Below are 21,807 nucleotides of genomic sequence, written 5' to 3'. Positions count from 1 at the left end.
CTGTGCTTATCACAGGACTCGTTATTTATCCACATAAATAAAGCAACTGAATTAGCATGACTTTGGTAGGACTCAGTGGCCTGCAAGCTCACTATGAAACTGAAATATGTAGGAACACATGACAAGTTTCATGGTAGAACCCATTGCTCTCAGTAGTGCCAAGTAATGCAAGTAAGAATGGCACAGAATCTTACTTATTAGCATTTTCAAAAATGTACTTTAGCTCTGTTAATTTTCATTAAATGAGCAGGGGGGGAAAGAAAAAGACAGACTTGTGTTAAATCTATTTAGGATAGCAGTCATTTGTACACAGGGTTTCTAACACAAAACACATGCAATGAGTATGCTTGGTCTAGACTTAAGTCACCTCCTCTTGTCACGGTCTCTACAGAGCCACACACTGTCCCTAAGGCCCTTCTCACAGCTGTGATGCAGATAAAAGAACGCTGGGTCACCACTACTACCTTCACTGTTTGTTTCCTTCTGACACACAAACCCTGAAGCTGCACTACCAACAGGGACAAGGAAAAGAAAAACTTGGGCAGATATCATCCCCTCTCAGAGGAGGTGTGCACATTTGTACTATCTGTGCTGTATGTACATTTGTACTATTGGTTACAGGTGGATGGTTGGACTGGATGATCTTGAAGGTCTTTCCCAACCTTGGTGATTCTGTGATTTAGTGAGTACTACTGAACATTTCAGCCAAGGTGGCTATGAATTGAAGCATACGCATCATTTTACTTCTTGAAATACCAAGTCAGACTAAGCAGCCAGTTAACATACCTTTTCCTGGATATTTTCACCATCGTTTGCCAAGACACAAGCATCACTTGAAGCATATTGCACTGTGGATAAAAGACTGTCTTTACAAAAGACGTGCCAAACAGGAAGCCTGTTCAAGAACACAGAAAAAAAAGTCAAAGTCCTGATTTCAAATGAATAAATATTTTAGTATTCCCTCAACATCATCTCCCTTCTTTGTACCAAGAGTTGCCTAAAAATAAAAATGTCTACGTGCAGTTTGTGAATACTCACGTACCAATACTACTGGAGGACTAAACATGAAGAAATTAGTTGCAAGCACACTCCATATTTACTACTTTCAAAAGACAAAAGTGTCAGCAAAACAGATACTGTGGTGATGCCACACCACAAAGTAGAATCTAATGCAAGTTACTGCAAGATAGAAAGAATTAGCCATACAGTAAAGAAAAATTTAGCAGCGATTAATAAGGAAAAGCTGAATTCAACATTTAAGAAGAAGGCTCCTGTCTTCTCTATACAAGTCGTACCTGAGAAAATTCTCTTCTGTCAACAGCATCAACTACATTTAACATGATTAGCAACAATAAGCTTACTAGAAAAAAGGTCCATGCAAAATTTAATGAAAACAGACATGGAAAACCAGATACTGACTTCAGCTACACTTGCACAGTCATTTTATTTCTTTATTGTATTTTCAGTTTCAAACAGCTTAACTTCTAAGTAGCAAATGAGAAAGGTAGTAAAGCAGCCAACAACTACACAACCACACACATCAGATCAGAGCAGCAGCCTTTGCTGCATACAGCACACGGCCACTTTGTAAGTAACATCCATACAGCACTCATCTACACTTGGAGGCCCAAAGGCCAAAAGTCTTCACGCAGACTTGGAATTGCACAGAAATATTATGGGGATCTAGCACTGTGTGTGGTTTTAGCTGTACCCCAACGCTACAGTCCCCTGCTGCATGAAAGCAAAAGGCAGAGGGGTCACCAGTGGTGAAGTGACTGACATGATGGCCAGGTGCTCCTTCAGACCCCCCACACTCACACAAACCACCGCATACCCTGAATACAAAAACAAAGGACAAAGAAAAGACACAAGTCTGCAGATCTTTAAGCATAAGAACACTGCGTGCAGCAACAATCTGACATGAGATTTGAAAGCTAAACACAGCCTTAAGGCAGTTGTAACAGAAACAATATTAACAGGTCAGCGTTTGCTTACATTACACATAAGCCTACTGTTTAGAATCTGAATTACCACCTGCCTTAACAGCTTGGAGATCACCTTTATTGGGAAGTAGATGCAGCATAGATTCCTCCTACATAAACACAGCCATACACAGCACTATATCTTCAGGCTGCAGCCAACACCAAAGCAGGCTTTTGTTGCTGATAGAAGCCCACTGTTTCATTTCCAGAGGAAGCAGTATGCAGGTGCCACCGCTCCCAGCCAGGCCTCTCACCACCAAGCGCAGCAGCAGAACAGGAACTGGGGCTTCGTTCAATTCCCATCATGTAGTTACTTGTTTGTATTAAGGTCAGTGTTACACTTTGTGGCCTGTCTTGATCTGATTTCCTAGCCCTCACTTGGAAAAATAACTCTCTTACTTTTGGAGACTCCTCATGCTTTTAATTTCTGCACCACTGAAGTCCCATTCCAGCTATAGCAACTCCCTATTTCTTCATAAAAATACGAGGTAAAGACAAACAATTACAACAAACCTGTGGTAGCTCACTCCAGCCCTTTGTTACACATACACAGCAATGTTATTTCCTATTTTGCTTCTCCTAATTGGGGGGTGGGGATCTTTAGGAAACTGCACACAGCAATATTAAGCCACTTATGGTAGCAAAGCAAAGTTACAGCTGCCTATGAATCAGCATTTTGAACACAAGGTACATTCTCACAACTGCACCGATGGCTACTTGAGCATTTGCAGGCACGAGAAGCACCAAGCACGGAAGGCAGGCACACGCTCAGTGCCATTCATACACGTACCAACCCACTGCCTTCAAACACAACCAAACACGCCTCAAGAGAGCAGCGTTCAGAAGAATGCAGTCTGACAGCTCGCTGATGTAAGCGGGTCCGACATAATAAGCTGCGTCCAACATCTTCCCAAAATCCTTCCTGGTCTAATCCCCACCTCAAACACGATGCTGCAAGTCTGCCAAGAGCCCTCCAAGCCAGGGAGGGGACTGAGCATTCTTCCAGCTTAAGCGTGCTTGCACAGGAATGCCCGGGCCCTGCTGCAACAGAGAGCAGGCAGACTGACAGCTGCCATCCAGCTCTGCAAATGCACAGCAGCCAAGGCCGTGTCAGACCAGCCCTTCTGTGGGAAGGCAGACTGAGCACCTTTCAGAACCACTGGCACTACGTTTTCCCCTCACGCCTCCCTGTCTTTTTAGCGTTCATTCAATGGCCTTCCTTAGCCATGAACAGGTAAGTGATACAGCCCATAAGAAAACTCTTGCCACGTCTCCCCCAGAAAACGAATATGAAAAGCTAAATGCAAATTTACTGAGAACAGAAACTCGCCTCACTTCAGTGAGCACAGCAGCTCCTGCAGCCTATGCATGGACCTGGCCTCCCCTTTCTCACAGGAGCAATGTTCTAACGCCCACATGTGAGCCAGCAGCCCTAAAGCAGACAGCACCGATGGATCGCTCAATCAGCCACAGCATCTCAGGCACAAGGGGGGCTCCAGCTGAGTGCAGAAACACCACGGGGAGCTGCCAACACCTCACCGACACATTGTGGCCTAGCAGGGATAGAGAAGCTTGCAAGAGTTCCATTCTTGCTAAGTATGACTCAAAATAGCAGATGCTATTAAAGCTCACAAAGAACAAAGAAATTTAAACACGAGACTTCTAGTATTATCATTAATGTATTTAAAAGCTATTTCCATTAATATGCCATGAACTTTTCAGGTTGATACGTGCAAAAAGCAAAAGCTGCAAGATCAAACATGGAGGGAAAAAAAGATCTTGACTCTTTGCAGGGCAGGCCCACACTGTGGTTCTCTGCTGAAGCAGAGGCCTGCTCACCCCCACGGTAACAGCAAGGGGCACTTAGTGCTGTACAAACTAGCTAAGGCCTGCTGACCGCTGTCAGCCCTTTGGAAGAGAGCCCACAGAAATTTAAAGGTGCAGGTGGCTTTGGGATGGCAGCACAGGTACTGTGTGAAGGACCACCCAGTTCTCAGCTCTATCCCAGCCCTCCACATGGAGGCAGGCTCAGCAGGCTCCCAGCAGCTGCACCACAGTATATTACTGATACATTATTATTACAGTATATACAGATATTGTCATTGATGACTACTCCAACAAGCGTGAGTGTCAAGCTGAGGGTAAACAACTGCTAAGAAAAATGAACTGCACGAGTTGCAGCTGATCAAAACCAGACCCAAATTCGCAAAATCCAAAAGAAAGAGCAGTTCTTCTACTGCCTGATCTTCCCAGAGGAAAGCCTAAGCTTTCCTACCCAAAGACTCCATACAAGAACAGTGACATTTGCACAAAACTCAGTTCAAACATATCTGTCCTCTGAATGACTGAAGAGTTTTCTTAAATCCTCCCCAAACGAGACGTATTTTTGGACAGCAGGGAGTGAAGCAGTTCACAGAGTTTAAAGTTGACACCTGAGAGGTTGTTTCAAGCACAGGAAAGGTAACAAGAAGCTGTCACGAGCACACCCATCACCAGGACTCTCTTGAATGCAAAGGAACCATTCCTCTACTGACATTTCCCACACCTCTCAGAGGGTTGCATTGCCAACAGGTGCAGAAGCAGCAGCACCCAGCAGCTAGAACAAAGCTTTCCCTGCAGCACATCCACAGGGGCAGCTCAGAACAGCCCTCTGCAAGAGATGTGGGGAGGGATCTGGATCAGAGCAGGATGGAGAAGGGGGAGAGGTGCCCATCTGATGGCTGCAGATCCCACCTTCTCGATAAGAGCTTTGGATTCATCGGTTAAAAAGGGAGATAAGTTGTGAAGGGGTGCAGAAGGAAGAATTGGTTTGCCTTCCATAAACCCTGCAGGTCTCTGCACGCCTCACTGCAAAGAAGCAAAAAGGACTGAATCTCACACTCCATTCTCACAAAGGCAGACCCCAGCCAGCAGCAGGCTGCTGCTCAGCCACTGAACAGACAGGGAAAGGAGGAGTGAACCTTCACCCTGTCCCAATTACGCAGTGGGATCAATCTATCTATCTATCTACCAGAGGAGTTCAATAAGACAGAAATGCATTTAAAAGGACTCACGGAAGGAAAGGTCAGAAAAAAAAGCCTGGGCTTTCCGGATGGCAACACTGCTTCAGCCAGCCAGACGAAAGGCACTGGCAAGGCATGGGCTGCTTGAGCACAGCCTCCCTGCATATAGCACTACTTCTGCACGCGTGAAAAGGAAATAAGCGTTGATAAGCACAATGCAGAGCTGCTAGTATTCCTTAATGCTCATTAAAAAGAAAGGAGACACATTCCATTTATCAGAAGCCATTTATTCTCACAGAAGAGCAGCATGCACCAGCAAGATTATTTTAAAAGTTCTGATGGTTCTTTAAGGCAGAAGAAAGCTGAAGATGCACCAGAAGACAGACGAGGAGCAGATGCTGCCAGAAAGGCACTGACACCACCTCTTTTTCTACCACTATCCACCAACTCCACAACGTTCTCACGTGCCAGCTTCATATGCTGGCAACCACCTGAAAGCAGAGCTTTTCTGCAAAGCCTTTACTAACCATATTGTTCTTTTGCAGTTAATACAGGATTTTAGCATCTTTGCCACTCTTTATAAACAATGTGCTCTCCCAAGTGTCCCTTAACTGGAATGCTACACAAAACACAAGAGTTACTTCACTTACAAGAGGAGCCCAACACAAAGATATTTCTGACAATGCCAAAGTCCTTACCTTCAAAAAATGAAATGTCAGTTTTTGCAGTTTAAAGTACTGCTTTCTCATTTCTTCAATGCATGAGCACACATAGGCTGCAAAGGCAGGCTGCAGCTGGGCCTTGCTCTTTGGATAGCTGCTCCTCCCCCTCTGGCAAGAGTCCCCAGGTACCCTGTAGCGGGGCACCACGTGGGCCAGCAGGCAGGAGTCCCACGCCAAAGGGTGCTGAACAGAACATGCAGCTCCAAGAGACCCCTGGTAACACACTTCTGCACCAAGACCGTGGCCTGGGAGACCTTCCCTGCACTGTCCACATGTACTTATTCACTTCCATACTTGAGCTTTTGGGAAAAGACCCCTAAAATCTAATGGTGACCATGAAGACACAGAAGGACAGTAAAATAGCTATAGACACCATTAGGCCTTAAGGCTTTTAGAGTCTGTAGTAAAGTTTAACTGAGATCTCTTTGGAGATTTCCTCCCTTCTTGTTGACGCGGACTCAACGCTGCAGCGACAGGCTCAGAATTGTCATCAGCTGCTCTGCACCAACTCCCACATTCAATCCATTGTAAGTGCAACACAGTGCCAAGGAGCAGAATTCTTGCATAAATCTAACAACAGGAATTTGCCCTACATCACTGTACAGCTATCAGCCAACTCCCAGACATTTCATAATGCATTTTTAATAGACTTCAACAGTATTTTGATTACCATCCCAAAATCCATCCAAGCCAAGAAGCTTCCTTTGAACACCTACTTCGAGTAGTAGGAACCACTTACTGATATTTCAATCTAAAACAGCTTAGTCATTACAATGAACATTTTCACTGCCCTGAACAAGTTCCCTGCACAAGCCTGGGGATTGGGGTGCCCATCCCACCAGCTCAATATTTGCCCAAAGAACTGACAGAAACTCTGTGATGGGCTCACGGCTCTGTGTGACTGTTCTCAGCTGGAAGAGATGAGAGCTTCAGTACTCAGAACTACTGCCCTCCCCAGGCACAGGGGAGCCAGCACCTGTCTGTGCTAACAGACAGAAGCAGAAGAAGCTGTACATCCTCCCCTTCAGTTGTGGAAGCCAAAGAGAATAGAAAGCAAAAAAGCATTCTAGAAAATACAGAGAACAGCAAGAATGGTAACGGGTTAGAGAAAGTCTTGTCTTCTTCTGCTGTGCCTAAGTGCTGAAGCCAGGCACATCACACAGCCACCTCACAGGGCACACACCACATGGCATGCTGCTTAGTTTGCTTGTTACACAAGCAATAATTTGAAGTTTCTAGGACAAAGCTTTCAGAAGATGTGGCATGAAAGTATTTCCCAAACTCTTTGAAAATCAATGAGGGTAAATAATGGAGACATGTTTTAAGACACCAGAGCCCGTCTGTGCACATCACCTCCAACCTGAACAGGATGAGCCAGGCATTCAACCCAGACCTTAAGAGCCCAACAGTTCCAATGCAGCTTTTGTCCCAGTTTCACCTACAGAGCACAAGCATTTCCAAGCAAGACGCTCTGTATCTAACAATGCACTCTTCATTCTGAAATAAGCAGTCTGAAGCAGGAGTTCAGATTATATGAACAGTGTCCAAATCACTTCCTTCTTCCTGCCACAAAACACATACATGTAGTGCTTCCTTCAGCACTGGTCTTTTTGGGGGAGATGTACGTGTTCACACAAGGGGAGAATCCCCACACGAAGTTGTGAGCACCACGACACGAGTTACCCAGCAGCACTCACCCAGACCACGAGGGCAGCCTGCTGCCAGCCTCACACCACTGAGAAAAAGACTTCTGTGACAAGAGGAGCACCATACTCTAGAGCACGAGACCCACGCTATCCTCAGTCCATCTCATTCTCCAGCTCTGCCACTCAGCACCCTATGAACAGATGTGAGCTAGAGGTTTAAGCAAGAAGCTAACGATGGAGCCAGTAAGTGCTTTGTTAGCAGGGCCTGTGCTCCTGTGATCTCTAACCCAACTAACCTCACTGCCGACCGGACCGAGCAGAGGAGGCAAAACAAACACCAGCAGGCTGCCAGCACAACACAGCCTTTTACAGCTCTTGCATTGCAGAAGCATTCGACAAGGACTCCCTGGAAAATGTACAGGGCTATAAACACAATCCAAAGACCAGGAAACCTAAACCACTCTCTTTCGTTAAGATTTGCCTAAATCCTCACATTGAAGCTGCTACAGGGAGGAACACCAAGTAACGCTGAAATGCAGGCATGTATCAGCACTAGCCCTGGCCATGCCGTGCCCAGCCTGACCTGCTCAGACCACAGGCACACTGCATGGCAGCTCCCAGAGCCAGAGTGCTCCAGGGCTTCCCAGCACAACAGCACACGGTGCTGCTGGTCTCTCACTTTGCTACAAGCCTTCTTGCCCTGATGCAGGACACTCACACACAGCTACAACTGAAGAACCTCGGTGCATGCAGGCACTTTATTCCCAGTTTCCTTTCATTCATATTTGCAAAGCTGAGAATTCTTAAAGGGTTCATAAAAGCTCAGCAAATCTGGATGTCAAAGCACTTTCCAGAACAGAATGAACCATAGAAAGACAAATTAACGCACGCACGATTCCTTTATTAAATGCATAGCTAACATGGTAAACAAATGCTGATGGCAGGCAAAAGCTGATGTCAGAACAATGTGCCCAGGATCCTGCTCTAACAGCTGTCACGGCCGGTCTCACATAGTGCCAGCCGGGAGCCTCTGTATCTCCTCCACGCATTCAGCTCCCTCTGCATCATCCAGCTATGAAACATCGCACTTCTCTAAGTGTTTTACATACTGAGCCCCTTTTTACAGAAAGGGGTTAACCAAACAAAAAAACTCTGCAAATGCAGAACAGGAATCATTGTCACATAGCTCAAGCTGCAATCTGCACAGAAGTATTATTTTTAGAGCTGCATATTCCAAGCCCTACTTGCATTGAAAATATTTCTCTAAAACCCTGCAGCTATTCCACTCTTCTGAACCCCTCGCTACAGCCTCACCGGCTCAGCTTCCCAGAAAGTTGTGTTTGCCCCATGTGGTTTGCTTCAGGAAGTCTTAAGAACTGTAACAGTGACCCCGCATTCCCAACGAGCACCATGCAGCCTTTATTGAAAAGGCACCAGCTGACGAGTCCCTGAACTCAACCTTCTTGTTTCTACATGTTTCCTAATACACAGCCACATTTTTCAACTGACTGGAAAGCTGTCAAATCACTGTCATATTCACCTTCATCCAAACGGGTATTTCTCCACTGGAGAAACTATTTCAAATTCAATTTCATCAAATAAAGGAAGCAAGCACGTATCCAGGAAGAAAATCAAAGTCCAAGTGGCCAAGAGCATTCTTACAGTAATTCTGTTTGTCCCATGTTTTTTTCCTGCTTTGTTTCACTTTGATCACCTGCTGCCCATGACTTTGACCTGTAAGAAGAGCCCTGCTTCTGCCACCATTAACATCCCTTCAAGGTTACAAGACAACTAGGTTTAAGAACTCAACACCTGCACTCATGCCAACATCTGTAACGCAGTCAAAAGCCTTCCACTGACTACTGTGAGAGTTGTGTAATGGCTCACATGGTAAAGCCATAAAGGTGACCATCTTCTATTTGGGAAAAAGTAAAATGCGCTTATCGTGGTTAGGCAGCTCAGCCAACAATGAAGGACTGAAGACTTTGACACTTACCAACTATGCTCCTGACGTGGCTACTGAAACAAAGCTGCAAACAGAATCTTAAACTATCTCACAAGAATTAGCATTTGTGCAACAGATCAGAGAACCTGAGTTGCAACCTCACCAGCAACTGAAGTAATTGAGCAGCTCCTTAATAGGAAGGGTGAGTGTGCTGAACACAATCTGAACTTCAATAGCAAGAGCTTTGGGAGACACAGTGCAAGCTAGGATCAGTCACAACTTCTTGAAAGAGTGAACTTTTGAAAGAGTAAGAAGAGGAATGCAAAGTAGTCTTTACAGACCAAGCATCTTATTTAAAGAGCTTGCTACACATGATATTCTTCTATCCATATGAAATAGATGCCTGATTTTTTTTCTCTCTTGTAATAGATTAAAAGCAACAGAAGAGTCACTCTATCTACTGTTAACATGAGAACAGCGCCTTTAACAACATATCTCAGTGCAGAAACAGGTTATTAACAGCAAGAAGCAAAAATATATTACCCTAATAAGAATCCAAACAGGAAGGCATCTTCTGTGATAAGACATGCAACCCTCCAGCAGTGCCCAAGCACTGCCTGGAGACAGACAAACCAGGTTCTCAGTCAGATCAGCACAGCCAGGAGGAGATTTTCGTTTCTTTTTAAAGCTTTGCTAAACACAAACAAGGAAACTGAGCTTTCAGGTTGTTTTCATACTCGCTGCTGTCTCCTGAAACCAGAAGTACGATGACACAAACCAAGAGCTGGACAACCCACTCACGCAAGTGTCAGCAGCAGTTTTGCAACCAGCTGGGTACAGACAGGTGTCTGGGCTTCCCCACAGCCACACGGCCAGGCTCAGCTGAGACAGCCACAAATATCAAGAGCGTTTCACCCATACCCTTTGTCAGACTATTCAAACGATCTGCAGGAAGACTTAACTCCAGCAGCTGCTGCCATGCGGGCTGCCCACACCTGCTGCAGGCACACCGCTGGGACTGGCCAGCGCCGCTCCACCTCACACAGCTCAAAGCAGAACAAAGCTTGCAAATCTGTACGGCTATCCCATCCTAACATTGTACTGCCGTAAGGTTATGCAGAGAAACAAAGCACACGAGATGCTGAGGAGAACAGTTCCAAACACAATCAATGCGAAAAGCGAACGGAGATTTTGACTTTCACACAACGCGACTCAAAGCAGCCGCAGAAAACCGCTGTGAAGAACGAGGCGCTGCGACCCGCCGGAGAACGCGGCCAAAGTTCGGTGTGAAGGGAAAGAAGCGGATAGCAGAGGGGCACGGAATACACGGCGCAGCCCCCGAACCCCGCAGCCCCATTCGCTCCCGGCAGCGCCGTGCCGGCCCGCCCTTACCGCCGAGCCCTTTCTTCTCCTTCTCTCCCCCCGACACCGCTCTCAGGCCAGGCCGAGACTTACCAGAGCAAGGCGCAGAGGAAGAGGCAGGAGCCCAGGGCCAGGAGCCGGCAGGGCGGCTCCCTCATCGTCTCCCCGGTCTACCTGCCGCGGCCGGGGAGAGGCGGCGCATCCTCCCCGCCGGAGGGAGCGCGGGGAAAGCGCGGGAAGCGGCCGCTGAGGTGCGCGGCCGTTAACGCGACTCCGATGCAGCCGTTGCGGCGCGAGCGCGGCCGTTACTGCCCGGCGGCCCCTCCCCCTGCCCCTCAGCCCCTCACGCGCTGAGCTGGAAGGATACGCGTCACGCTCCGCGCCCCGCCGCCACCAATCGCCTGCGAGCCTGGGGGTAAGCCCCGCCCCCTCGCGGCCCGTTGCTGGCGCGGATTGGCTCCTCCCTGCCAGAGCGGCGGCGAATCAGAGAGCAGACGTCTCTTCCCCCGCCCCTCCAAGGACCTCTCCGAGGTGTCCGCGTAGGCCGCGTCGTTGTAGAGCGAGACACTCCTGCGACGAGGGGCGGCTGGCGGCAAGTCCGCGAGGAACGGGAGGCACGGCTACTTCTGGAGCGAGGGGCGCGTTAAGGAACGGCGTTCTGCTTGAGTCGGCTTTTTATTTTTTGTTTCTTTTACCAGGCATCTCCGCCAGACGCCCCGCCGAGGCGAGCGTCGATTGGCGTTTACTGAGGCCCCCCGGCAGAAAAACAGCCCGAAGGTGGGCGGTGGGAGAACTGCAATTCCCAGCAGGTCGCGCGGGGCGGGGCGCGGGGGCTGCTGGGAGCTGTAGTTCCGGGCGGGAGGCGCCCACCCTGCGGTGGGCGAGTGGGGCCGGCGGCCATTTTGCTGCGGGCGCCAGTGAGCCCGAGGGGGCTGCGGGGGTCGGGGTTCGGCGCTGGCAGCTCGCGGGTGTGCGGGCATAGAGAGCGCCAGAGAAATGTTAAGAGTTTTTAAATGATTTATTCACTAAATAAAGAGTAAGGGCGGACCCACCGGTGTGATGGTGGCGGGTTTCCCCAGTGCTGTCCTTTCTGAGGTGATATTCAGGGGGAAGAGCCCTCACGCACACAGGTGAATGAGTCACCAGCGCTGTGCTGGAAATGAACGTGTGTCAGGGCCCTGAGCACCAAGGGCTGCCCGGCCCTGCCCTGCCCTGCCCTGCCCCCAGGTGCCTGCTCCCCAGCTGTGCAGGAGCACAGCTCACCTGGAGCTGGGTGCTGGCGAGGTGGAAAGCTCACAAGAGTTGCTGTGTCTGCCCTTGGTGGTTTTTGCCCTGAAATTGTTGGTTTTTCACAAACGTTTGGCATCCTCAGTGCTTCTGAAAGCTCTGCGTACCAACAGCTGCAAACAGACCAAAGCACCTGCCCAGAAACTCAAGGGAGAGGGGAGAGCAGAAGATCCAGCTTGCTAAGCCAAAGAAGAGATTGCAGTGCTCTGCTTTCCGTGGTGAGGTTCCTATGCAGGCACAGAGGTATTTTCTTTAGAAAGAATACTTAGCCATGCTACCCATAGCAGGAGGGCTACCTGCCTGCCACCTCCCTCCCAGGGCTACCCTGTGGTGCAGCTCTCCAGCCTGCCAAGTCCCATGCCACAGTTCTGATCATGGTGTCATGCTGTCTGCGCTTCTGTACTGTCATACCTTCCTGCAGAGACAGGAGATAACACAGTAGATGACCTCTCTGGTGCTACTTGCAGCAAAACTACTCCGCCTCCTCCTGCAAAGGGCAAGTTGGCAGGAGAGCAGCACTCACCTTCAGGACATGCTGCCAGCTCAGACAATGGCATTTGCAGGAGGAGGGTGGCCCTTTGTTATAATGCCCCCTTGGAAATGCGTATTAAGCTCCAAGTTCTTCCTTTGGGTAAAACCAATCTGCAGTCCTCCAGCTGAGCCCCACTGAGGTGCCTTGGTGGTGTAAATTTCCTCAAAACTTCAGTAACAGCACACATTGTACCCACAGCTATTTTAACTGTGCCTTGAGTGCCCAAAACCATCCTGAAAGGGCTGTGGAGACGTGGTGACATGTGAGCCTTGGCCACAGCTGCCTCCTTTAGGTCCCTTTGTGGGAGGGACTTATGGTGGCTGAGGAAAAAGCTTTGAAGCCACATTTGCTCAGCCCATGTAGCTGCTCTGGGCTGGCACAGCTCCCACATGCCTTACGGTCCACTTATCAGCAGGGGATTAATCACATGCAGCTTAGGCCAAACACAGTCAAAGAGCAGTCAGGGAGGACAGATCATTTCAGGAAATCATGACAGTGAGTGAGCAGGATCCCGGAGAAAAGCTTTCTCGAGTCACTCCTCACGAGGTACAATGTATGTCTGAAGACCTTTGGTGTCATCAGCCAGGCAAAGGCTGCAGGTCATCAGCCCTGACGTACCAGCATGGCTCAGCACTCACTGAGTTTGCATCTCAAACAATGATAAGATGAGGAATGTAATGGTAAAAAACAAGGCAGATTACCCAGTCTCCCTACCGGAGCCTATAATTAACTCTGAGAACAATGTACATAGGTGATCTAGGAGCAAATATTTGCTTGGGAGTCTTAAAAAGTGCTGCAGAAGGTTGAGCAGTGACCACAACCACATTTTCCCTTCCCATGATCTCAGTTGCTTTTGCTGGAAGTGGGTGGCTGGAAGGATTGCCTTCCAGATGCAGCTGCATTGTGCCCAGTTCTTGGTGGCTGTCCCTTGTCTCACACAGAGAAGACCATAAGGGGAGAGGGTAGTGAGGGTAGTCCAAGAACCAGGCTGCCACACTGAGATGAAGCTCTTAGCTGGGGCTATTGTGTTTCAGCAATTCCGAGTGTTTGTTTGCTGAAAATGCTGTCTGATCTCTGATTTAGCATAGAATATCCACACCTTCTCTTCACAAAGGTATCTTTTTTCTCCCCAAATGTTTTTCCTTTCTAATGTGTGATTTAATTTGCACAAGGCTCCTTCCTTTTCTGATTATTAATTTTGGCTCCTTATTGGTTAAAATAAAACAAATCTCTCCTAAGCCTGTTCTGACAACGCAACTTTTGTCTGAGTTTTCCTTCCAGATGCAATTTCCTGTTTAATTTCCTGACCGTTTCTTACTTAGTAAAGGAAGAGCTATAAATTTCAAGATTGCTTCAGATAACTTCCTCTAACTTCAGCTGAACCATTCCCCCTGTCAGGGGAGAATCCAGCAAAACAGTATAAAACTTTTAAAAGCAATCCTGAAATATCTGGGAAGCCAAAACCTTCCAGGGCTCATAATGAGGGGGGAATGAGTTGTGCAAGAAGTGGGATTGGAATCTTTTTCCTTGTAGAGCTAAAGAGGAGAAACTCTGCGTTCAGCACAGCTGGTAATTGCTGTTTCACCCTGAGATACAGGGCTTTTGTTAGGGAGATGTCACCATGGCACGGCCCCGTAGGTATCAGCGGCACTGGTTCTGTGTTCTGACGTGATCCCAAATGTGCATGCATGCTGATTTCCCACAGCTGTCCTCTGTGCTGCTGGGCTGCCAGACTCCTGGATGTGAGACAGCGGTCACGGTGACCCCGATTAAATGGCAGATACAGCAGGGTTGGGTCACTGAGAGGCACACTGTGCAGAGCCTCATTATGTTTGCTTAATGCAGGGCAGCACTGAGCACTGCTGGATATCACTTGTTTCATCTCCTCGGCCCCTGCACCATCCACAGGGACCCTGCCTGACCACCATGACTTGAGAGCAGTGGCTTCCTGGGGTGGTTCTACCTGATCCTAAAGGATGCTCACAGGTTGTTACCCCGAGATGGGGCAGTGAGCCATTCTCTCACTCTGAACACAAACCAGTCCCCACAGTTACATTTGTCCCCAAGCAGCCCCCCACATCTGCGTGCTTTTGTACTGTTTCTGCTCTGCAGGAAAGAGATGGCCCTCATCTGGGTGTGCGGCCACACTGAGGGTGGTGAGAAGCTCTCCCAGGCAGATGGGGAGGAGAACTGCAATCAGCGATGTTTGGCAGGGACTGCATGACCCTGTGTGGGAGAGTGACTGCTTTCATCTCTGGCCAACCAGCCCTGATCTAGAGCCTTGATGTCTGGCACAGGTAGACTGCGGCATGGTCCTGCAGCTCCTAAAGCCCTGATGCACATGTGCTAGGGGCAGGTGAGGGGCAGAGGTAATGCCAGGGGGTCCAGAGAGGCCTCCACATGCTGCTGTATCCCAGCACAGTCAGAGCAGATGAGTGACCAGTGTGACACATCCTGGGCTCCTGCCACTGCCCTGGCAATCTCCCATTTGCAACCCAGCCGAGGGCACATCCCTGGCCCTGCAGGCCCGGGTGACTCCAGTGCAGAGGCTGCTGCTCTGTGCCAGCTGTGCCATCCAGCTGCTGAAGCCACCCTCTGTGCCCATCTGGGAAAAGAGAAACCAAATCTCATCACAGAAACTGAGGTGTACACCTATTCTTTGTCCCTATTTCTGAGAGGACAGCATGGCTTGAAGCTGCTCACAACAAGATGAGGGGTCAGGGGAGCGCCTAGCACAACATGGTGTTGGTTTCCATTCTACGCTCTAATGCAAATCAAGGTGAAAGCAAAGCAAAGCTCTGCAAAGCAGCACAGTGGCACATCTGTCGCTTTGTCAAGGCAAAACCAAACCTGTGAGCACCCCAGGACTGGGGCCATCCTCAACAGCTCCTTAGCAGTGGCACAAGGAACACATAAGATGTAAGCCAGACAGGAGCAAGGCTGTCAGAATGCACATTTTGTTGACGATGGTGCCTGCATGGCCCATGGACAGGGCAGAGCCAGTGGCACCTTGCCTACAACTGCTTTCAGCTCGCATTTCTGAAACAGCCCCATCTATGCTTCCTTCAAAAGATGACTTGTTTGCATTCTCACTTCATTTTGTCCAGTCTCCTCTGGTCTATTTCTGACTTTCTTTGTACTTATGCAGCCAGAGAACAAAAACTTCTCCTGGACAGAGGAAGAACCTTGTGGGGAGGCACTGTGTCTTTTCACACTGCTCTCGCTGTGTCTCAGAGCCATTGGGAGGAACCAGCTGCTGGATGAGACTGCAGCTGGCAAGACCCCCAAACGTTGTGTGTCTGCTTTCCTCCCCCCAGGGGGTGATTTTTGGTGAGTTTTACCCCTCATAGCTCTCCATGTGTTGTCACCAATCATGGCTGAGCTGGATCAGCACCTCAAATCCCATCCCCACGCTTCAACTTCAGGGCAAAACAAAGGGGAACACAGTCAGAAACAACCCCAAAAAGGCTTCGTCGGGAGCCCCAGCCCTGCTCTGTCTGGGGTTGGGAACCTGAGCCCCCCCTTACTCCCACAGCTTTGGCTTTTTTCACACTCAACCTCAGTGATTACCCCCACACTGCTCATGCAGACAGGTTTTTATCCTCACACCCTGAGGTCTGTTTTCCTCCCTGTGTGCTATGGATGTGCCACGTACAGTGTGGGTTGAGCTGAGGTTACCTGGGCAGCTGACACTTGGCCTCCTCCCACACGGCGCTGCCCAACCTGCAGCTGGCAGGGCACATCCTTGACATCATTCTTGGAGGCAGTTTCCTAGGGACTTAAAAAGAAAAAAAAAATAATTTAAAAAAGCCAGTGAAAAAGCAAAAACTTTCCCACCACATTAATTGCATAGAAGCCTCCTTCAAAACAGGAACCAGTTGTCCCCTGTCCTTGAGCTGGCTGGAAATCCCAGCAGAACCACCTTGTTCTCCTCCCAGCATGGGTGCTGGGGGAGTTTGGCCGCAGGGTTTCAGAGCTATGTGCTGACCGCTGGGGAATGCCAGCATCGGGGAGCTCAGTTTGCAGCCAGAGGTCACATCCCTGTGTGCGTCCCTCCAAATTGCACCCCTCCTGCCCTAGCTCCACAACACCTTTTCCATCCTTCTACTCTGCCACTGGCTCAGCAAACCTCATGCTGCAGGTCACAGTTCTCCATACTTCCCAGGTGCTGGCAGACGCTGAGGAGGAGCTCACAGGCCTCATGGGCAGCTCCAGGAAGGTCTGGTCAAAAAGACCACTTCTTGGCTAGCATAAGAGAGCATCTGTCCTTAGCACAACCTGCCCATGGTGAGGGCATTTCTGGCATCTCCCTGGGACCAGGAAGTGGCCCCGGATCCAGGACCCCAGGCAACCAGCCATGTGAGCCCCAGCATCCCTCCCCGGCAGCTTTGTAGTTGTAAGTCTGCTCAGAGCTTAAGGCCTGGTGTCACAGAATCACTGAATGGCTTGGGTTGGAAGGGAACTTAAAGATCATCTAGTTCCAACCCCCCATCTGCATGCACGGGACTTAAATTCCTAAATAGGTGCTTGCAGGAAAGCAGCCGCAGCAAGCGCTCTGGGGCCATGTAAGGCAGGAAATGGTCTCTGGTCATGGAAAAATTCAGCTGCTGGAGCCACGCCAACCTCCCCCCAAAAACATTCCTCCAAAGGGAGGTTTCGGCTCCAGGGTCAAAGGGAAAAACTCAGGGATTGGTTGTCAGAGAAACAAAGCCTGGGTGCACATAGCTGTGCTCACAGGCAGACCTGCCAGTCCTGCAGCCTACACCTGGCAGAAGCAGCTCAGGACTGCTGGTGAGAAGGAATGAGCCCATGCTGCAGGGACACCCTGGGGACACAGAATGCACTTGGTGGCATGTTAGACTCAGCAGCCGTAGGATGATGAGGAAGAGCCTGAGCTGAGGGATGTGGGAACACTCAGGATCTGCCTGTCCCCACAGCCTCTGGCATTCTTGTCCCCAAGCAAGGCACAGTTGTTTGGAGGAGCACCACAAATGCCAGCTCACACACACTCGTCCCACTGTGGGAAGATGCAGACATGGCTCTGAGGCAACCCATGCCCTGAATACTTTGATATTCAAATACCTTCAGCATAGGCCTAGATCAGTCACAGCTATTTAAATCCCAGCCTGTCACCTTTTCCAGCATGGCTTCCAAACAGCTTTAGCAGCATATTGCAGTGCAGGAGCCCTGCAGAAACTAAACAAGTCTGCAGTGGGGTCAGTTGTGCAACACAGTGGCTAGCATTGAGCTTCAAGTGGATCTGAAACACAGGTGGGAGCAGTTGTGTCCCGCAGAGCTGGCGTTATGGCAACATAGCCCCAAGTGCTCCTCAGAGCTAACTGTGTGGCAGGATGGGTAGCACCACCAAGTGTGTTGCTGTGCGACAGAGGGCTCAGCCTGTCTGGGGTCCACAAACCCCCCCTGCAGCTGGTGAGGGAGATCTTGTTGCACGGAATTAAGACACGCACAAAGGGGTTTTGCATCCTTGACCTTAGGCACCACTCGGGGTGTGACAGGAACGTCCTTCTCCCAGCTGCTCTGCTCTGCCTGCCAAGTCCACGTTGCCGTGGGAAGGCTGAGGGGTGACTCCACAGCACGTGCTCCCTCCGACTGGCAGGGACAGCCGGTGACGTGGCTTGTCCCATAGTCATAGGTGCAGGACTGCTGTGCAGGCAGGTGACTCATTCCCTGCAGACAGAGTCTGGGCCACCTGGAGGGCTGAGCTGCCCTTTAGACCGCGGGTGGAGAGTTTTCCAGAGGGATGCGAGTGCAGTGGCAGCAATAGGTGCCCTGTGTTCACATTCCCGAGGCACTGCAGTCACTCACAGCAGTCTCAGGAGAAGGCACCCAAGCCTGCTGTGACGCAGCTGCAGGAGTCAGTGGGTGGTGAGCCGAGAGCCTGGAACGTGAGCAGAAAGCAGCGTCAGTGCAGGATGGGCTGGCAGGGGTGCCCATCGCCCCCGGCCCACCGCGTCCACCCCCTGGCACACCTTTCTTCTGCCACTGCGGAACGCGGCTTCTTTCAAACTCTCAAATCCCCAGGCCGTGGGATCGCAGCACCTGGGAGAAGGCTCTGGCAAAGAATAAAAAATAAAAAAAGTCCAAGCCGCTAACTAAGCTTGTAAGCGATTTCATTTATCCACAGTTACCAAGTTGATTACGATCGCCTCCAACAGGCGATGAGCATCCCCTGCACACCGCCCCTCCCGGCCCTTCTCCCTTCCGGCCCGGCTCCAGCACCGCCCAGCTCCGGGGGCAGCGGACACCCGCTCGGCGGCCGGGCTCCTCCGCCAGGGGGCGCCTCCGAGCGCCCCGGCGTCCCTTGCGCCGCGCCGGGCCCGGCGGAGGCGACGGCGTCCGGAGGGAGCCGCGGAGCCGCGGTGCGGTGTAGCCGGGCGGGCGGGGAGGGGGGTGAGCGCCGTCCTCGCGGCTGGAGCAGGGCGGGCCGGCGGAATGGATCGCTGGCTCGGAGGGAGGAGGGATGCGCAGCCGCTCTTGCTCGCTGGCTGCCTTTTGTCCCTGGCGGGCTGCCCGAGTCCCGTGGCCGTCCCGCAGCCCAAGGGGGGACCTTACGTGACGGTTAACCCGTACCCTGCTCTTTCCCAGGTCTCTGAGAGCATCGTCAGGTTGTGAGCGGAGGAGAGGAGCGGAGCCGCGTGCAGGCCTCCTCTGGGGCAGCCCGTGGGAGGATGGTCTGCGCGCAGGTGGAGACGAGCCCGAGGCGGTGCTGGCAGAAGGTGCTGTACGAGCGGCAGCCCTTCCCCGATAACTACGTGGACCAGCGGTTCCTGGAGGAGCTGCGGAAGAACATCCACGCCCGCCAGTACCAGTACTGGAACGTGGTCTTCGAGTCGGGGGTGGTGGTGCAGCAGCTCTGCAGCGTGTGTGTCTTTGTTGTAACGTGGTGGTACATGGACGCCGGGGTGCTGAGCCCGCAGGGGCTGTTTGGGGCAGCCCTGCTCACTTCTCTGCTTGGCTATGTCCTCTTTGATGCCGTTGACGCCGGGGTCGGGCGGCAGCAGAGCGGGCGGACACGGTGGGCAGACCTGAAGAGCACGCTGGTGTTCACCGCCTTCACCTACGGCTTCTCACCGGTACTGAAGACACTGACGGAGTCCATCAGCACGGACACCATCTATGCCATGTCGGCCTTCATGCTCCTCGGCCACCTCATCTTCTTCGACTACGGCGCCAACGCCGCCATCGTGTCCAGCACGCTGTCCCTCAACATGGCCATCTTCGCCTCGGTGTGCCTGGCCTCTCGTCTGCCTCGCTCCCTCCACGCCTTCGTCATGGTCACCTTCGCAATGCAGATCTTTGCCCTCTGGCCCATGCTGCAGAAGAAGCTGAAGGCCCGGACGCCATACTGCTATGTGGGGGTGACCGCGCTGTTCGCGTTGGTTGCCCTTGTGGGGCTGGCGAGCATCTCCAGTGTGGGTGCTGTGCTCTTTGCCTCGCTGCTGCTCTCCGTTTCCTGCCTCTGCCCTTACTGCCTCATCCGGCTTCAGCAGCTCAAGGACAACATCCACGGGCCGTGGGATGAGGCTGAAATCAAGGAGGACCTCTCCAGGTTCCTCATGTAGGGGGGAAGCGGTGCCCTCTGCTTTGAGGGGCCTTTTTGGGGCACAGCTCCAAGGGGACACCCAACCCAATAAAGACTCGCACTACAGCAGGGACTGCATGTGTGTGTGCTGTGACTGCTCTGGGCTGTGGGTGAGCGGGGAGGTGCTGGCAGACCCATGGCAGTATTTTTGTCCAACCACCGAGCCAGAGGCATGAAGCAAGGTCTCTCTGCTTTCCTGTGGAGGGATGTAGTCCCAGCAGTGGGCACCCAGTGGCCATCCAGCCCAGCCCCAGGGTGCTGCAGCAGTGATGGGACATCCGCTAGTCCTTCCTGGCACTTACATGTCTGGTGTCTGACTCCACACACCTCACAGCAGAGGGTCTTCTAAGCAAAAAAGTCAAACTGGAGGGCATCTCCGTATGAGCCAGCCCTGTGTTGTTGTTTTCCAGAGGCAAGTGGTCCAGCAGAGCATGGACTTGGCAATAGGAATAGCATTCTAGGCTTCCTGTTACCAGACCCTTCTTCATGCTGGGCAGGAAGCCGAAAGCACAGGGGCACACACAGGCCTGAGTACACTCACACATCCTGCATGCACAGCCACACTGCCATGTCCATCAGCAAATACACAGTCTGCACCTCTGCAGACTGTGGGACCACAGCTGCTTGTTCCTGCAGTATTTACCCCTAGCATTAAGATGAGAGGAAGCACTGCTCCTTTCAAAGTAAAAGACAGAGTCAGAACCCTCCTACTCTGGAGGCAGCACAAGGAGATGTTTAAAACACCCAATTTCCCCAGTAAGATGTGGCACCAGCTTTGCATGCACGCGCAGGGGTGGTGGAAGATTACAGGGGCGAGGAGCGCTTCTGCTGCAGAAGTGCAGGTTTGAACCTATTGATTGAATCCATTGAGTGTGAAGGGCTTTTGCAGGCTAACAGCTCAGAGCACTGCTGTCTCATCCCAGCAAGCAGGCGCTGGCTCCATGAGCTTCTTAGGAAATGAGCAGCCCACTGCAGAGCCCCCAACAACTCCAGTGCTTTGTTACAACAACTTGCCAAGTTTTAAATGTTGCTGTTGTTGTCATGGAGATGACTACATCTAATTTTGTTTTTAATTAAAGAAAACCTGCAGAGGTTTAGAGTATGTGCTCCAGGCTCACAGGGAGTGCAGAGTAGCCAGATGCTCACAATCAAGATGACAGTCTTCAGTTCTTCTAAAAGAAGATTATTTCTTCATGAGGAGGTTTCCAAGAAAGTCAGTCAGTTGCTGGTGGCCAGGATGCCCCAGTCTATCAGACTCATGCTGCTGTAACACTGCCATCCACGGCAATTCACAGAATCCATCTCTGGACAAGGCTTTGGTATGCTTGGATCAAATTTAAGAAGGCAAGTAACAGTTTGTCAAAGAAGCAAATGAAATGTAGCTTTCTTGGCTCCTGCAGTTAATGTCTCTCTTGGTAGGGCCATGCTCTCTGCAGTCAGGTTTACTTGAAATTGCTGCTGCACAAATACCTCTGTCCTCAAACTGTTGTTAACTGCCATCCTAAACCTTTGCATTTACCAACTGCTGGTGCATCTCAGATGTAGCACAGCCCTGACTCCATTTTGAATATGCAGTATCCAGGCTAACGGTGACAAAATGGAGTGTGTATAGGAGTTGTTTCATCTCAGGCACAGCACGTGAGGCTGAGGAGGCAGCTGTCCCTTGTCAGTGGCCCAAGGAGGCACCAGTGATCTGGTGGTTCGTTAGGCTAATGCGACTGGGGCA

At 50.8% G+C, this 21,807-nt stretch overlaps 2 protein-coding genes across 3 annotated transcripts in view; one reads left to right on the top strand and one right to left on the bottom strand.

Annotated features, from left to right (window-relative positions):
- Positions 1 to 10,859, bottom strand: part of SUCO (SUN domain containing ossification factor) — a 40,590-nt gene extending 29,731 nt beyond the window's left edge. For both annotated transcript variants that reach the window (XM_042819642.1, XM_042819643.1), the window contains exons 1-2: positions 10,753 to 10,859; positions 787 to 895 (exon numbers count right to left, since the gene is read on the bottom strand). In XM_042819642.1, coding sequence (XP_042675576.1) covers positions 787 to 895; positions 10,753 to 10,817 — 174 coding nt within the window. In that variant the 5' untranslated portion in view covers positions 10,818 to 10,859. The remainder of the gene's footprint in view (positions 1 to 786; positions 896 to 10,752) is intronic.
- Positions 10,860 to 18,798: 7,939 nt separating this feature from the next.
- Positions 18,799 to 20,150, top strand: PIGC (phosphatidylinositol glycan anchor biosynthesis class C). The gene is made up of 2 exons (XM_042819767.1): positions 18,799 to 18,858; positions 19,085 to 20,150. Exon 2 carries the CDS (start codon positions 19,168 to 19,170, stop codon positions 20,059 to 20,061), a length of 894 nt encoding a protein of 297 aa, XP_042675701.1. The 5' UTR covers positions 18,799 to 18,858; positions 19,085 to 19,167; the 3' UTR covers positions 20,062 to 20,150.
- The last annotated feature ends 1,657 nt before the right edge of the window (positions 20,151 to 21,807 follow it).

Source organism: Centrocercus urophasianus, unplaced genomic scaffold (genome assembly GCF_019232065.1).
Source record: "Centrocercus urophasianus isolate 14NV4802_14NV808 unplaced genomic scaffold, USGS_Curo_1.0 seq_18, whole genome shotgun sequence".
NCBI classification, from domain to species: Eukaryota; Metazoa; Chordata; class Aves; order Galliformes; family Phasianidae; genus Centrocercus; species Centrocercus urophasianus.
This window is presented reverse-complemented; position numbering and strand designations above follow the sequence as displayed.